Source organism: Pogoniulus pusillus, chromosome 17 (assembly GCF_015220805.1).
Source record: "Pogoniulus pusillus isolate bPogPus1 chromosome 17, bPogPus1.pri, whole genome shotgun sequence".
In the NCBI taxonomy this organism is placed as follows: domain Eukaryota; kingdom Metazoa; phylum Chordata; class Aves; order Piciformes; family Lybiidae; genus Pogoniulus; species Pogoniulus pusillus.
Genome location: NC_087280.1, coordinates 21,782,071 through 21,800,161, shown reverse-complemented (window position 1 = coordinate 21,800,161; position 18,091 = coordinate 21,782,071). Strand labels below are relative to the sequence as shown.

Genomic DNA, 18,091 nt, shown 5'->3' with positions numbered 1-18,091 from the left:
GTTGTAGACAGCAATGAGTTCTGCCCTGAGCCTCCTCTGCTGCAGGCTGCACACCCCCAGCTCCCTCAGTCTCTCCTCACAGGGCTGTGCTTTAGGCCCCTCCCCTGCCTTGCTGCCCTTCTCTGGACATGTTCCAGTACCTCAACATCTCTCTTGAATTGAGGAGCCCAGAACTGGACACAGCACTCAAGGTGTGGCCTTACCAGTGCTGAGTACTGGGGAAGAATAACCTCCCTCATCCCGCTGCCCACACTGCTCCTGAGCCAGCCCAGGATGCCATTGGCTCTCCTGCCCACTTGGGCACTGCTGCCTCATCTTCAGCTCCTCTCTCCCAGCACCCCCAGCTCCCTCTCTGCCTGGCAGCTCTCAGCCACTCTGTTCCCCAGCCTGTAGTGCTGCTTGGGGTTGTTGTGGCCAAAGTGCAGAACCCTGCACTTGGCCTTGTTCAGTCTCATCCCATTGGCCTCTGCCCACCCATCCAGCCTGGCCAGGTCCCTCTGCAGGGCTCTGCTACCTTCCAACAGCTCCACACCTGCACTTAGCTTGGTGCCATCTGCAAACTTACTGATGCAGGACTCAATCCCCTGGTCCAGATCATCAGTAAAGATGTTGAAGAGGACTGGGCAGGGGAAGCCCAGGGGAAGGTTTGCCATGGGGTGTAAAGAAGCACCATGCTTACTTGTTGTGCTCTCCAAGGCTTTACTGTCCCACATCAGACATTTTCCATTCCCCCTCCACACCCAGCACCATATGCCAGGCAGCTGAAAGCATGTCACTCCAGTCTGCTGAGAGATTTTTAAACTTCACTGCTGACTTTTAATCTTGTTCCCAGAGGTATTTCACCCCAAGAACTGAAGACAGATAAGGAGGCAGCAGGTGTCAAATGATTCATCTTAACGCGTGGCAGTAGCAAGATGAAAGGATATTCATTTCTATGGGGAGCTTCCTGTCATCTCCCTCAGAAAATGAAAGGGAATGAGCTAGCCCTGCCTGAGGAGATGGTGGAGGCTGCCAGGCATTGCCTCTACACCCTTTGCACTGGGTTTGGAGTTATATTCTCCAGCTGGTATGGAGCCCTGCTGCAGTAGATGGTGGTGATATACGCAGTGAGGGACAGGATCTGCAGGTCTGGGCTGATGTGAGTGCAGCCCAGACAGCAACCCTGTGCTGGGCTGCAGCAAGAGCAGTGTGGCCAGCAGGGTGAGGGAGGGGATTCTGCCCCTTTGCTCTGCTCTCTTGAGACCCCAACTAGAGTCCTGGGTGCAGTTCTGGAGCCCCCAGCACAAGCAGGACATGGAACTGTTAGGGTGAGTCCAGAGGAGGCCACAAAGATGCTCAGAGGGCTGCAGCAGCTCTGCTGTGAGCACAGGCTGAGAGAGTTGGGGCTGTGCAGCCTGGAGAAGAGAAGGCTTCCAGGAGACCTTATAGTGACCTTCCAGGATCTGAAGGGGACCTACAGGATGGTTGAGGAGGGACTATTGACAAGGTCTTGTAATGACAGGATGAGGAGGAATGGGTTTAAAGTGGCAGAGGGGAGATGGAAACTGGTTGTTAGGAAAGGGTTCTTTGTGGTGAAGGTGATGAGACACTGGCACAGGTTGCCCAGGGAGGTTGTGGAGCACAGAAGCACAGAATGTGATCAAAGATCACAACCTCCCTAAAGATGTTCAAGGCCAGGTTGGATGAGGCCTTGAGTGACCTGTTCTACTAGGAGGTGTCCTTGCCTATGGCAGGGGGTTGTAACTGGATGTTCTTTGAGATCCCTTCCAACCTAAACCATTCAATGACTCTATGGCTTTATCTGCCCCAGAATACTCATAGCTGGACCCACAGGAAGAAGCAGCAGTAATGAAGTGGTGAGACTCACAGCCCAGCACTGCCAGGCAAAGGCATCCTCTCCTGTGTGAGACGATGCAGTCCCTCTGCAAAGTTTCTGCTGTCCATCTCCAAGTACAAAAGATAGATTTTGACCTTGGTGATGCATGGTGGTTGGGCACCAGCCTTGCCTACTTCAGAAACAAATGGCTATGATCTTTAACTCCCCCTTGCAAAAGGTAGGCTGTCATTGTTATTACTTGGTGGATAAAGTTAGAGGCAGACCTTTGTGTCTTTGCATTTGAAGTGGCACAAAGCTGCATCTCAAGGAACCCATTAATCTCACGAAAACCGAACTCCAGAGGCACCACAGGCATTAATACCTTAAATGTGGCTTTTCAGGCTCAGTGCTGCCAAGTCCACCTTTGCATTTTTCCTCCTTTTTCTGGCAAAAAGAGGAAATTCTGTAGGTGGCCACTGAAAAACTGAAGGAGGCAGCAGGTGGCTTCTGAGATCTCTCCGCGTCTAAATTCCCCCACCCCCGTTCCTGCCTCCTACTATTTCTTTTTTACTCTTTTTTTTTTTCCTTCTGTTCTACTCAAAAATTTTTCTGCCTCCTGCACCTTCATTATGCTCAACAAATCCTCAGGAAGAAGGAATTTTATACAGCATGCAAAAACATCTGTGATACAAAGAGAGCAGCAACTGTGGAATCATAGAATCACAGAATCAGCCAGGTTGGAAGAGACCTCCAAGCTCATCCAGTCCAACCTAGCACCCAGCCCTAGCCAAGCAACCAGACCATGGCACTAAGTGCCCCAGCCAGGCTTGGCTTCAACACCTCCAGGGATGGTGACTCCATCACCTCCCTGGGCAGCCCCTTCCAATGCAAATCACTCTCTCTGCCAACAACTTCCTCCTAACATCCATCCTACACTTCTCCTGGCACAACTTGAGACTGTGTCCCCTTGTTCTGTTGCTCGTTGCCTGGCAGAAGAGCCCAACCCCACCTGGCTACAACCTCCCTTCAGGTAGTTGTAGACAGCAATGAGCTCTGCCTTGAGCCTCCTCTTCTGCAGGCTGCACACCCCCAGCTCCCTCTGCTTCTTCTCATAGGCTTTGTGTTCCAGGCCTTTCACCAGCTTCACGTTCCAGCACCTCAACAAAAGGAACCTCCAAAGGTCATCTAGTCCAACCCCACTACACTGACCAGGGGCATCCTCCACTAGATCAGGTTGCTCACAGCCTTGCTGAGCCTGACACTTAATATCTCCAGTAATGGGGGCCTCAACTACCTCCTCAGGCAACCAGTTCCAGTCTTCCACCACCCTCATGGTAAAGAACTTGTTCCTAACATCTAATCTAAATCTCCTCTTCTCTCCTTTCAAACCACTGTCACTCATCCTGTCCCTGCAGGCCTTTGCAAACAGCCCCTCTGCAGCCTTCTTATACCCCCTTCAGGTACTGGCAGGCTGTTGTTAGGTCTGCCTGTAGCCTTTTCTTCTCCAGCCTGAACAACCCTTTCCAAAATGGTTAGCTCAAATCTAATTATAATCCCTTCCCACCCTACCAAGACCAAAACAAGAGGACCCAAGCAGAGCCTTGACAAAGATTTGTGCATTGACACATTGAGGCCAATTAAATGTTGCACCCCAACAAAAAAAAAAGTAAGCCCCAAGTGAATCCATGAGGCTAATGCTGGAGAAATGCTACACCACAGGTGATGTGAGGGATGGGTTCCTCACTGTGCAAATTGGGCTCCATTGAGGCTTCACTATGCTTTTTGGAGAGATAATTTTCAAACTTCATGATTTTCATATTTAATTCAGGGAGAAATTAGTCATCAGGTATTGAGACAAAGCAAAGCTCTCTTCTGCACTGGGATGCTCTGCTCTTCAGGCTGTGTTATCTTGGCAATAATTAAAGTGTTCGCTGAAGTAGAAAATGCTCCATCTGATTCATTAGCCACAGCTCCCTTTCTGAGGGAACTCCTGCTTGCTTCTTGGAAATAGAGAGGGGCTTGGAGAAGAGGACTCTGGGCATGAAGGATTGAGAAGGGATCATGAAACTGGAGGACTTTGTATAGTTCTGGAGCCTCCTAGTACAAGAAGGACATGGAACTGTTGGAGCGAGTCCAGAGGAGGCCACCAAGATGCTCAGAGGGCTGCAGCAGCTCTGCTGTGAGGACAGGCTGAGAGAGTTGGGGCTCTGCAGCCTGGAGAAGAGAAGGCTTTGAGGAGATCTCGGAGTGGCCTTCCAGTATCTGAAAGAGGGGGACCCAGGAGGGCTGGGGAGGGACTATTGACAAGGTCTTGTAATGACAGGATGAGGAGGAATGGGTTTGAACTGGCAGAGGGGAGATTGAAACTGGATGTTAGGGAGAAGTTCATTTCAGTGAGGGTGGTGAGACACTGGCACAGGTTGCCCAGAAAGGTTGTGGATGCACCACAGGGAGGATGGTGAAACACTGGCACAACCTCCCTGGAGGTGTTCAGGACCAGGTTGGATGAGGGCTTGAGCAACCTGTTCTAGTGGGAGGTGTCCCTGCCTATGGCAGGGGGTTGGAACTAGATGATCCTTGAGGTTACCTTCCAACCTAAACCATTCTGTGATTCTAAAGCAAATGCTGTGTGTGCATGTCAGCAGTTAGCTAAGGACACCAAGGTATGTGGTGTGGGGCACTCGCTCCAGGGGTAAGGCATCCATCCAGAAGGATCTTGACAGGCTTGAGTAGTGGGCTGATGCCAGCTGCATGAGGTCACAAGTCAAAATGTGAGGTCCTGCAGCTGGGTCCAGCCAGTTCCAAGCATAAATCAAGGCTGGATGCAGAGTGGGTTGAAAGCAGCTCTGAAGAAAAGGACCTGTGGGTGTCGATTGATGAGAAGCTCCCCAGGAGCCAGCAGTGCCCTCATGCAGCCCAGAAGGCAGCTGTGTGCCAGGCAGCAGCAAGAGGAGTGTGAGCAGCAGGACAAGAGAGGGGATCCTGCCCCTTGATTCTGCTCTGCTGAGACCTCACCTTGAATACTGTGTCAAGTTCTGGTGCCCCCAGCATAAGGACACAGAGCTGTTGTTGTGAGTCCAGAGGAGGCCTCAGAGATAATCCAAGGGCTGGAGCACCTCTGCTATGAAGACAGGCTGAGGGAGCTGGGATGTTCAGCCTGGAGAAGAGAGCTGCCTTCCAGTAGCTGAAGGGATCCTACAGGAAGGTAGCAGAGGGACCTTTCATAAGGGTATTTAGGTGATAGGACAACAGGGAATGTTTTGAAGCTGAGGGAGAGCAGAGTCAGACTGGATCTTCGGAAGAAGTTCTTCAGTATGAGTGGTGAGACTCTGGAACAGGCTGCCCAGGGGAAGGTTATGGATGCCTCCTGCCTGGGTGTGTTCAAGGCCAGGCTGGATGAGGCCTTGAGCAGCAGTCTGTTTGAGAGGTGTCTCTGCCCATGGTGGGGATACTGGCGTAGGTATTTCTGAGTCCATTTCAACCCAAGCCATTCTAGGCTCTTGCACAGTGAATAGCTCAATGTGTCTTCTTCCACCCTTGCAGCCAGAAGAATGGTAGAGTCAACATGGAAGACATTGTTTGGCTGGCAAAGTTCTGGGTTATGGGCACATAGAGTCGTAACATGCAGGCTAAAATGCTGTCCCAGGCTGATAGCCCTTGTGGCCATGGCCCCAGACCAGACAGGAGATTACCAGCTTGCATCCACATCTGCTGCAAGGTGTCCTTCAGCAAGTGAGCCAGTGTCATGAGGGAATAAGAAAATGAAGTAAATCTGAGTGGCTGGAGAAGGAAAGCCCAGGTGTGAGCTGGGTGGCTTATGTCTGAAGGCTTCCAAGAGCTGAGCTGGTGCTGAGGACAGTGCCCAGGACACCACTGACTGGCTCAGCGTTGTTCTTGGTGAGCGTGTAAGGAAAGGGAAAAGAGAAAGAGAATGTTAGGCTTTGATTGACTTCCCCACGGGGGAAACAAAGGCAATATGGGAAAACACTCATTCTTCAACATTTCAAAGGCATCTCTAAGATGTCAACATAACGACAGGTGACTTCTTTTTACCCCCTCCTGGTATCTCAGTCTTTATTTGACGCCGCTTTGGTGTTCCGCTCTGTTCCGGTGTTGCCACGTTTCAGTGAGCTGCTCTGTGCAAAACAGACAACTGCCTCCTGATTTGAAAGAGTTCATCCTGCAGGAAATCAGCAAAGTGCCTCCAGAACCTTGAGCAGAGCCCACACCAAAACACTTCTCCCTGTTTTCTCTCTTCTAGTGATCCCCAAAGTGACTAAGCACCTGCTCTCCAATCCTGTCTTCACCTGTATCATCCTGGCAGCCTGCATGGAGATCGCAGTGGTGGCTGGCTTTGCTGCCTTCCTGGGAAAGTACCTGGAGCAGCAATTCAACCTCACCACCTCATCTGCTAACCAGCTCCTGGGTGAGTAACCACAGGGGTCACCAGATCTCCACTGTCAAAGCAGGGCTGGTAACCACAACCAGTCTCTCTGGTTAGGCTGCCTGAAAACATTACTCGCCTGACACCTAGAAGTGTGTCCCTGAATGGGAGGGCTGAGTCCTAGCTGGGCCTTGGCTGCTGTCCCCAGAGCAGAACAGCAGCATCCTTGAGCCTTGACTGCAGTCTGCTTGCAATCACTTCCCCTGCAGCTGATCTCATTGTGTAAGAAGTGGCATGAGACAAGCCAGAGTATGGAAGTCAGTGACAGCCCTGAAGTACAGCAGAAAGCTCAACCACGCTGGGCTGTTTGGTTGCCCAGCACTGCAGTTGCTTGCCAAGCAACAAGGCTGCCCATCAAAGTGCTTGTCTAATGATCAGAGTTCACAGAGTGGTCTTGCTCTGAAGGGACTGTCTTCACAGCAAGAGTGATCGACCATTGGAATGGGCTGCCCTCAGAGGTGGTGGAATCACTGTCCCTGAAGACGTTTAAAAGGAGGCTGAATGAGGCACTTAGTGCCATGGTTTAGTTAATTAGAAGATGTTAGGTGGTAGGTTGGACTCAGTGGTCTTGAAGATCTTTCCAACCTGATTAATTCTGATTCTAACCTCCAAAGGTAATCCAGTCCAACCCCTCTGCAGCCAGCAGGGACATCCTTCAATGCATCAGGACAAGCCTCACCTTGAATATCTTCACGGATGAGGCCCCAACTACCTCTTTGGGCAACCCAGATCATTTCCATTTGGAGTGAGAAGCCTCATTTCTCCTGCTAGTTTCTTCTTTCCCTTTGAACTGGAAATAACAGAGTTGCAATCAGCAGCTCAAATACCTAAGCTACTGTGCCTTAGCTGTCTTTCAAACGCCCCTGCCCCTTCTCTCTGACCATACCATGCTGCTGCAGTTTCCCATATGTTTATTTCTCACAGGACAATGATGCACAGGCAGGATCTTCATTTATTTTCCCCTGCTGCTCATTCCCAAGCAGGCTCAACCATTTGTTTATGACAGCCATTCCTTCAGCAGCCCCCAATTAAGATATCTGCGAGTTGATCTTGGATGATCTGCAACCACAGCTTGCCAGATGGGCAGCTGGCAGTGATCTTTCAAAAACTGGGACATCATGAAATTGGGTGGATCTTAATATCAAAATAAGGAGCTTGCAAGCTGCTCTCCTGACAGTTACTTTATTTCCCCACAGAACTCATTGGTATCTTCTGGCTTTGGCCTGGTTTTCCAAAAGAAACAATCCCCTGCAGTCAGTTTTGCCTCCTCCAGTGATGTAGGAACTCAGTAGTGAATTTTAATAGGATCTGACAGAAGGGCAGAGGTCTCAGAGATGCTGGGTTCTTCCACCTTTCCTGAAAAATAAAGGCTTGGCAAAGGGTAACAACTTCACTCTTGAACAATTAGGGGAAAGAAAACCACCACAGTGGTGGGAGATGCTTAACCAAGTCAGCAATTTGAGTACAGATGGGTGGTCAGCAAAGAGACAATCACCCATAAGCCAGGGCATATCTGCTTCTGACCTGCCTACTAGTGGGCAAGGAAACCTGGATACATCTGCAGTCCTCACCACTTGTTCCATCCAATCAAAGCTGATGCCAGATTTCCCACATGGCATTTGTGGGAGTCCAGAAATACCAGGACTTGGAAGCACTTCTAAGCTCAGTTCAGGTAAGCAAGGTCTGTCAGCAGAGGGATGAAAGGAGACCTGGACAGGCTTAGTGTGGCAATGCCTTTCTGTGCCTGGAAAATGAGTCGCTGCTGGCAGTGATTTTACATCCCACAGTTTAAGAGGAGTCTTTAAGGGAAACTTCAGATTTTCAAATGCAACTATTGCCTGTTCTCTGAAGGTCAGGCTGCTGTGAAGTACAACAAGCAAGGCTCATCCAAAGCCTCCAGACACCTTGGAGAATTCTTGGCTTTGTCTGCCAACTCTTGCAGATGCTCCTTGGGTTAGGGTGGACCAGTCTCAGCAATTTTGATGCCTTTCTCCAGAATGGAGAAGAACTGGAGGAAGGCCCTAGTTCCTTTGTGCAAGGCAACATACCTGTTTGCATCTGTTCCTCTCCTTTTGGGCAACCCCAGGTCAGTGCTACTTGAGCATTACAATGTTTCCTCATGCTAGCATACGGGTCTCTGCTGGAAAGTAAAAAGCTGTAGTAGTGTGGTTCACTGAGCCTCCCTCACACTTCTTGCTAATGTTTTTCCTCCTGCAGGGATGACAGCAATCCCATGTGCATGTCTGGGCATATTCCTGGGTGGTCTGTTGGTGAAGAAGCTCAGCCTGTCTGCTCTGGGAGCCATCAGGATGGCCATGCTGGTGAACCTGGTGTCCACAGCTTGCTACGTGTCTTTCCTGTTCCTGGGCTGTGACACAGGACCTGTGGCAGGGGTTACTGTTCCCTATGGAAACAAGTAAGTCTCACACAGCCTCACCAACAAAACACAGAATCACAGAGCATTAGGGGTTGGTAGGAACCTCAAAAGATCCAATTCAACCTTCCTGCCAGAGCAGGATCACCTAGAGTAGGTCACACAGCAATGCATCCAGGTTTTGAATGTCTCCATAGAGGAGTCTCCAGAACCATTCTGGGTAGCCACCTTATTGTCCTCAAATGCCACATTATTGTCCTCAAATGCCACATTATTGTCCTCAAATGCCACGTTATTGTCCTCAAATGCCACGTTGTTCCTTCAAATGCCACATTGTTGTCCTCAAATGCCACATTATTGTCCTCAAATGCCACGTTGTTCCTTCAAATGCCACATTATTGTCCTCAAATGCCACGTTATTGTCCTCAAATGCCACGTTGTTCCTTCAAATGCCACATTGTTGTCCTCAAATGCCACATTATTGTCCTCAAATGCCACGTTATTGTCCTCAAATGCCACAGTATTGTCCTCAAATGCCACGTTATTGTCCTCAAATGCCACGTTATTGTCCTCAAATGCCACGTTATTGTCCTCAAATGCCACAGTATTGTCCTCAAATGCCACGTTATTGCCCTCAAATGCCACAGTATTGTCCTCAAATGCCACGTTATTGCCCTCAAATGCCACGTTATTGTCCTCAAATGCCACGTTATTGCCCTCAAATGCCACGTTATTGTCCTCAAATGCCACGTTATTGTCCTCAAATGCCACGTTGTTCCTTCAAATGCCACATTGTTGTCCTCAAATGCCACATTATTGTCCTCAAATGCCACATTATTGTCCTCAAATGCCACGTTATTGTCCTCAAATCCCACGTTATTGTCCTCAAATGCCACAGTATTGTCCTCAAATGCCACGTTATTGCCCTCAAATGCCACAGTATTGTCCTCAAATGCCACGTTATTGCCCTCAAATGCCACGTTATTGCCCTCAAATGCCACGTTATTGTCCTCAAATGCCACAGTATTGTCCTCAAATGCCACAGTATTGTCCTCAAATGCCATGTTATTGTCCTCAAATGCCACAGTATTGTCCTCAAATGCCATGTTATTGCCCTCAAATGCCATGTTATTGTCCTCAACAAGCAGCCTTCAGAGAGCACTGACCTTCAGACATCCATAGAGAGCAAGCATTTAGAAGGCAATGTCACATGGGGCTCTTAGTTTGGGATGCTCTCCTGTCACTGGCTACTGTCAGAGTTGAGTATCTGCAGCTGACAACAGTTTTGCTAAAACTGGTTGAACTGAATTGAAAGTTGCCAGACCTGGTTCTGCTGCACCCATGCCCACCTAGGTAGTGTTGGATCCACAGCATCACAGAATGCTTTAGCTTGGGAGGGACCTTTAAAGGTCATCTGGTCCAACACATCCCCTCCCCACCGCACTGTCTGGTGTCTCCTGGCAGCGAGGGACACACACTTCTTTGTGCATTGAGTTAAGTACCTGAGGGGAATCTGTAGAGGCAGTTTTTAGATGCCTGGAAATTCAGGTATGGTGAGGACAGGCTCATCTTAACGGGAGAAATGAGGCACAGGGTGCCCTGCAGCATTCAGAGGACTCAAACCATGTGCCCTGCAGCATGCAGAGGACTCAAAGAGAGTTGTTGTGGATTTTGTTTTCTGGTGCTCCTGAGTGTGCAGTGGCAGCTCTTTTAAAAAGGATGACAACCTGAGGCTCTCAGCTCTTCATGGTGACTGTTCTAGAACAATACAGAGCAATGTCCACAGCATCTCTCTGGGTTTCCTTAGAGCTTCTCATTGGGACAACAAGGCAGCCTGAGCCTGGCATTAAGTTCCATCCAGCAGAGGGCTAGTGGCCACGGCATTTCTGTCCCCACAGAGAGGTTGTAGCCTGGATTTCTGACAGCTGGGACCCAGATAGCCTACCCACTGCTTCGTGCCATTTGTTTGCCTCAACTGCCCCCCTTCAAAGCCATCTTCATGTGGCAGTGACTGGAAGAGCTGGTTGGTATCATCCAGCTGCTCATTAATTTCTTTCTGTTCTTCTTACAGCTCAACTCCAACCTCATCTCTGGACCCATATTCCCCCTGCAATAACAACTGTGAATGCCAAACTGATTCCTTCACTCCAGTCTGTGGGGCAGACGGGGTCACATACTTATCTGCCTGCTTTGCTGGCTGCAGCAGCACGGTGAGTGGCCTTTCCTCAGGACCTCTTGCCTGTAGGAATGATTGCCTGAGTGCAAGGGAGTGAGGTTAGTGCATATCTGGCAGAGTAGCTCATGTACAGCCAGCAGTGGTTCCTCGGGTGGGACTGAGCCAGTCTCATTTTTCACTCTGTTGCATAAATGCCTTCTGACTCCAGCAGCAGTCTGCTAGGGTCACACATGGAGCAGGATGGGATTTCCCCTCCTCCTCCCCTCCTCCTCTGATCTTTCTCCTTGGCACAATAGGAGACCTGCATAATTTTCTACTGGCAGAACCCAGATCCTCCACAAACACGAGCCTGGGCTGCGGAACCAGCTTCATTGTTGTCCTGCAGCTCCTCCTCTCCTTGCTTCTCCACCTGCTTATATTTGCCCTGCTCAGACTGTTTTATTCTTTTCCCTCATGCTCTTTTCTTGAATCTGATTCCTAGACACATACAACCAGACCCTGGTTTTATTTGTCCTTGTTTAAATGTTCCTTCCACTCCTCTTGCTTCTCTCTTTCCCTGCTTTGCTGTGAGGCAGAGGCAAAAGCAACTGTCAAGGGAGCAGAGACTCCTTCCAAAGACATTCTACATTTTTCAGTTTTCCACATCTAAGAGTTATTTCTTTTAGAAATCTCTTAAAGACCAAACCTTGTCTGTGTAAAGATGTAGGAGACTTTTTTTACAGTATCTAAAACCCTGTTTTCTCCTCTTTTTTTTTGCTGCTGAAATGCTAATGTCCTCTCAGTTACATTGAAAATGAGTGCCTGCTGCTCCTGTGGGTAGGAACTGCTGGGGTTCCTGCAGTCCTTGCTCTCTGCCTGAGGCTGTGCCAGGCATGGTGACCACTGCCACACTGCATGGAGCCCTTGGAAGATCACCTTGGTCACAGTGACCATTCCTGCTGCAGGGACATCAGACCACATGTAATTATCTCTCAGTTGCTTCAGTCGCTCTCTCTGAGGAGACATCAAACCTCCTTCCCTGCTCAAAAGAGAGAAACTGCCTATGAGTGTTGGTGAGCTGAGGTGCAAGCTTGCTGCTAGCAAATGCAGCCTCACAGACCAGATCATCTGGGAGCTCATCTTGCTTAAACCTTTTCTCTCCTCAGTTCCCACTCCAGCCTTAGAGGTGTAGGCATCCCTTGAAATAACAGTTTTGAGGTGCTTCCAGCCACCCAGCAAGGGATCCCATGAGCATGTGACACTGTTACCTCCTGCCTTTTTCCTCATCCCAGCAAGAGACCAGTCAACACCTGAGGTGACAATGTGATCATTTTAACAAGGACCCAGCTTGTGACAGTATGATCATTTTAACAAGCACCCAGCTTGTACAGAGTGCACAGAGTTCACAGAGCCCTTAGCAAAAACACAGCCAGTGTAGCCCATGGCTGGAGTGACCTCACCGTGCAGTTCAAGGCAAGGTTCTGACTCCTCTGGAATTGGCACAGTAATGAAAATTCAGCTCTGTTCCTTCTGTCTGCAGCTGCCTGACCTCATGCCCTGCAAGGGCAAACCTTTGAGCAGAAACCTTACTCTCCCTCACCCTCTCTCTTACCCATTCTTTCTCATTTTGCTTTGTTTGGTTGTTTGGGGTGGGATTTTTTTTTTTGCTATCATCTTGTGGTTCTTTTCATCACTTTGTTTTGTAGGGGTTTGTGCAGTAACATTTCAAACACAAATTAGCAATAGCATCCTCTGGAAAGGGCCTTACGAAGAATTATGGACCCGTTTGGCCATGCAATGGCCCTGAGGCAAAGCCAAATTGCCAAACCAGGTTTTAAAGCCATAATCCAGGTAATGACCTGTCTAGAGGGTCTTGTGAGTGTTATACGCTCGTGATGAGCCAAGGGTTGCATTTTACTGAGACATAAAATCCTCTGAATGCTTTATTTAACTTTACTGCGTTGGACATTTCTGACTGCCTCTCTCCAGTTTCCCTCTGTGAGCAATTTCTAAGAGCAATGTGGAGCTCACTCAGTATTTTCTTTTTCATTTCTTCTTTCTTGCTGAACTGCTTGTAGAAGTGCACCTGTACAGACAGATGTAAGGATATTGGTGCTGGCAGGCAGAGCTCTGGCACCCTCAGCAGTTTCTCTTTCAAGCCATTCCTGAGAGTGACCCTTGCCTTTGACCATGCACCTTGTTTGTCTGGGGGTGTTGCTTTTCAAACCTTTTTGGCTGGAGATGCATAAATGCCAGTCTGGCATTACTGCATCCAGTTCTGGTGTCCCCAACATCAGAAGGACACAGAGCTGCTGGAGCAAGTCCAGAGGAGGGCCACAAAGATGATTCAAGGGCTAGGAGGATAGGCTGAGGGAGTTGGGGTTGTTCAATCTGGAGAAGGGAAGGCTCCAGGGGGACCTTAGAGCTGCCCTCCAGTAGGTTCTATGAAGGGACCTTTCACAAGGGTATCTAGAGACAGGACAAGGGGGAATGGTTTGAAGCTGAGGGATAGCAGGATTAGGCTGGATCTTAGGAAGAAGTTCTTCAGTATAAGAATGGTGAGACTCTGGAATAAGCTGCCCAGAGAGGCTGTGGATGCCTCCTCCTTGGGGTGCTGAAGGCCAGATTGGATAAGGCCTTGAGCAGCTGAATTTAGTTGAGAAACAGCCCTGCCCATGGTGAGGAGGTTGGAGACCTCCTCTGAGATCCCTTCCTACCTAAGCCATTCTATGATTGCCGTGTTGACCTTTTACAGCTATGCACTGAATTAATCAGCCTACCCCTTACAGGGTGCAAAACCCTCCAAGTAATTAAAAACATATACAATTTGTATACATAATTACCCCAAACTCAGGATGCTGTTGAAGGTGCAAACTCTGCACCTTTGCAGCTTCAGATGCAGACAGAAAATGTGAATGTACAAGGTGCTGGGCAGGGGGAGGCTGTGACACTGTGTGGTTGAATGCAGTGAGGTTGCAGACAAGGGAATCTGTAATGATTTGGCACAGGCAGCAAAAAGTTGCCTCTGCACTGGACCAAGGTAAAACTTCATCTCTGCTCTTTCCTTCTTTGGTGTCTGTGAGTTGTATGGCGAGTCAGGAATAAGAGACCAGAGATCTCCCAGGTAAGAGTGAGGTGCAGCACTAAGCAGGCAGCTGTAGATACAAGCTTCTCCCGCTGCTTTAGGCAAGCACCTTGGTGCAAAGTGGTTGAAAAAGCAGACCCAGGGGCACATTTTCAGGCAGTGGAGATGAGAACCTGCCTCGTGGTTTGTCAGAACCACAGTATCACCAAGGTTGGAAGAGACCTCACAGACCATCAAGTCCAACCCTTTACCACAGAGCTCAAGGCTAGACCATGGCACCAAGTGCCACGTCCAATCCTGCCTTGAACAGCTCCAGGGACGGCGACTCCACCACCTCCCCGGGCAGCCCATTCCAGTGTCCAATGACTCTCTCAGTGAAGAACTTTCTCCTCACCTCCAGCCTAAATTTCCCCTGGTGTAGCTTGAGGCTGTGTCCTCTTGTTCTGGTGCTGGCCACCTGAGAGAAGAGAGCAACCTCCTCCTGGCCACAACCTCCCCTCAGGTAGTTGTAGACAGCAATAAGGTCTGCCCTGAGCCTCCTCTTCACCAGGCTAACCAATCCCAGCTCCCTCAGCCTCTCCTCGTAGGGCTGTGCTCAAGGCCTCTCCCCAGCCTCGTCACCCTTCTCTGGACACGCTCAAGCATCTCAATGTCCCTCCTAAATTGGGGGGCCCAGAACTAAGCACAGTACTCAAAGTGTGGTCTAACCAGTGCAGAGTACAGGGGCAGAATGACCTCCCTGCTTCTGCTGACCACACCATTCCTGATGCAGGCCAGGATGCCACTGGCTCTCTTGGCCACCTGGGCACACTGTTGGCTCATGTTCACCCCAACAGGAGGAGAATCTACCCCACCACTAGCAGAAACAGGCCCTTTCTCTCCATTGATGAGCCAGATCTGCATGTTTGCTGTGCTAGGAACTTTGTCCCAGTGCAGGACTTCTGTGAGTATTAATCCACAGGCTTGTGTCCAGGTTGGTTGCAGTAAGAGCCAGGAACTACAAATTCCTATTGTCTCTGTGCAAACAGCACCGCAGTGGTGCTAATTGTCACCTTCTCCAAGCCTTCCATGTGGCAGCTTCTAACTCAACAGCTCAGGAATTTGTTATGTTAATTATTGTTTGCCACTTGCTCGTCTCCTCCAGCTCTCCTGGACTTCTGCACTGCGGTCTCTTTTGGCCTCTGTGCACTTGTTTGGAAGAAAATCATTTGACTCTTATGCAGAAGAAAGAAATTGGTGTCAGAAGGGTTAGAGTAGCATCCTGCAGATCCTTGTCTTTGGAGGCAGTGAGCTAGAAAGTGTGTTTTTGTAGGGTCCTGGGGGAAATCCATCAGAAAAGGGAAGGAATTTCTGCTTGAAGTGGTAAAGGCGAAGAAAGGGGTGGAGTTTTAGCTGGTTTTCAATGTGTTTTATTTTATGGCATTACTCCTCTTACGAAACATGTGACCTGCAAACCCAGCGGGCTGATGAAGGCAAGCCATGAATCATTTATGATCCCTCCATTCTGAATTCGTTAAGGGATTTCTTGGTGCTATTGTGTGCCTTAATTGCGCTGACATCCCCCACTCAAATTCAGCAGGACAAGTTGGAGAATAAGGGTGGGGGGAAGAATGAAAAATCCCAAACAAACCCAAATCCCTAAAATCTGTGACTGGCAAACAAAGCTTCTTTTCACACCCTGCACTTGCTGGAGAGATCAAAGAAGAATGCAGTCATTTTGGCTTCCTTCTGATCACATATTGATAAAGTTTCTCCTGCCTGACTTCAGCTTTTAGCTGCACACAAATCCCTCTGAACCAGATGTCATTCATCAGCCCCGTAGCGCACTGGAGTCCAGCAGTGGCTGGTGCTGCCAAGCTGTGATAGTTCAGTTCTTAGTAAACCAAAGCACCTGTCCTGGATGGCTTCTTCCCAAAATTCAGGACCCTGGAAGCTGGCACCAAACCCACGGCCAAGAGCAGGGCTGCAGATTAACCTGCTATTAATGTACTTCGGTTCAATTGCAACAGCCAAGAGAGTGGAGGTAAATAAGAGAGCAATTAGAAGCATAATTTGGGGCTCTGCCTTGTCTCAGGGACACAGATTGTTTCTTTATTCTCCTCCAAAGGAGTATAACTTGGCAATAATTTTGTGGCAGAGACATTTATGGGAGAGCCTTGAAAGGAGCGGAAGGAAAGAAACAAGGCAAGAGAGAGCTTTCCCTTGCCGCTAGCATGCATCAGAACCCTGGAGCTGGGGAGCTGGGGTTGTTTAGCCTGGAGAAGAGGAGGCTCAGGGGTGACCTTATTGCTGTCTACAACTACCTGAAGGGAGGTTGTAGCCAGGAGGAGGTTGCTCTCTTCTCTCAGGTGGCCAGCACCAGAACAAGAGGGGACAGCCTCAAGCTATGCCAGGGGAAATTTAGGCTTGAGGTGAGGAGAAAGTTCTTCACTGAGAGAGTCATTGGACACTGGAATGGGCTGCCCGGGGAGGTGGTGGAGTCGCCGTCCCTGGAGCTGTTCAAGGCAGGACTGGACGTGGCACTTGGTGCCATGGTCTGGCCTTGAGCTCTGTGGTAAAGGGTTGGACTTGATGATCTATGAGGTCTCTTCCAACCTTGGTGATACTGTGATACTGTGATACCTGAAGGGAGGTTGTAGCCAGGTGGGGGTTGGCCTCTTCTCCCAGGCAACCAGCAATAGAACAAGGGGACACAGTCTCAAGTTGTGCCAGGGCAGGTCTAGGCTGGCTGTTAGGAGGAAGTTGTTGTCAGAGAGAGTGATTGGCACTGGAATGGGCTGCCCAGGGAGGTGGTGGAGTCACCATCCCTGGAGGTCTTCAAGAAGAGCCTGAATGAAGCACTTAGTGCCATGGTCTGTTTGACTGGCCAGGGCTGGGGGATAGGATGGACTGGCTGATCTCGGAGGTCTCTTCCAACCTGGTTGATTCTATGATTCTCTGATTCCCGAGCCCCCCTCAAATGAGCGCTTAGGATGTAGTGAAGCGAGCAGCGGAGGATGCCGAGGTGCTGTGCCCAGGCCTGGCTGCAGCAGGCGGGTGGCGGTGCCGCTGCTCTCCCCTCTCTGCTGATGCCCTGTGCTCTCCGCAGAATCTGAGCGGCTGTTCGTGCCTCACCTCGCTCCCCGCCGCAAACGCCACCGTTGTTCCTGGCAAGTGCCCCAGTCCCGGCTGCGAAGAGGCCTTCCTGACATTCCTCTGCGTGATGTGCGTCTGCAGCATGATCGGGGCCATGGCGCAGACGCCCTCTGTCATCATACTCATCAGGTGAGAGAACCGAGTCCCATGGGGCTGCCCTTGGGCTGGGAGCAGGGCTGGGGCATGGGGTACCACTGGGGGCTGCAGGCAGCCAAGGAGACCGCTCCTGTCCTTAGGTCCATGAATGGGCTGAGTCTCTGTTTGAGCCATCACAGAATCCTCCTTTGACTGAGCCCTCTGTGGCACAGACACCTTGAGAAAGATCAAAAGATGTAGAACCACCTTAGCAAATGAGGAGCTGTGGGCAGAGCCTTTCCCATATGTTACTGCCCTTACATGCAGGCAGGCACAGAGGATGTGCAAGCCCGAGTAGTCCTAATTTCAGCCCCCCTTGTTTCAAGTGTTAATTAAACCATTTTCTCCTTAGGCCACTATTTTGCTCGGTAGCACCTGGCTCATCCCTGGCATGGCCCCACCGAGATCAGTGCCTGCAGCACTGACCTACTAGAGAGAATATGAAAACTGCACAAGTGCAGCTTTGCTAAAATGAGAGTGAGTAAGGACTGGCCTTGCAAACCAAGAAGATCCATGCAGTGATTCTACAGAGAAAGGTGCAGGGTCATTGTTACCAAGGCTTGGATTAGCATGCAAAGGATAGTACAGATGTGCAGCTTCTAATCCAGGGAGTAAGGATGTTCCAACTGCATGAGGAAAGGGCCAGAATTGCAGCCCCATGTTCTCAGCATATAATGACTTCATAAGACACCTTTAGAGGTGGCCTGGGGATCATAGAAACCAGGGCAAAATGAAAGACTGCAGCAAAGGCTACCTTTGGTCAGTACCCCCATGGCTAGAATTTAACTTCACTCACTCTGGACCAAGTCCAAGAACAGAAGGGAACTTGTAAGTCTGAAGGACATCTGTGAGTTGAACTAAAATGAATAGGTGAGCAAAAGTAGCTTATTCAAATAACTGACCTTGTGTTATTTCCAGACACATGGCACACTTCACCTTATGATATG

The 18,091-nt window shown here is 49.7% G+C and overlaps 1 protein-coding gene across 1 annotated transcript in view; it reads left to right on the top strand.

The window, feature by feature from the left end:
• SLCO3A1 (solute carrier organic anion transporter family member 3A1) overlaps positions 1-18,091 on the top strand; it is a 169,407-nt gene that overhangs the window by 139,577 nt on the left and 11,739 nt on the right. The window contains exons 5-8 of the mRNA XM_064158056.1: positions 6,078-6,242; positions 8,478-8,676; positions 10,706-10,844; positions 16,963-17,138. Coding sequence (XP_064014126.1) covers positions 6,078-6,242; positions 8,478-8,676; positions 10,706-10,844; positions 16,963-17,138 — 679 coding nt within the window. The remainder of the gene's footprint in view (positions 1-6,077; positions 6,243-8,477; positions 8,677-10,705; positions 10,845-16,962; positions 17,139-18,091) is intronic.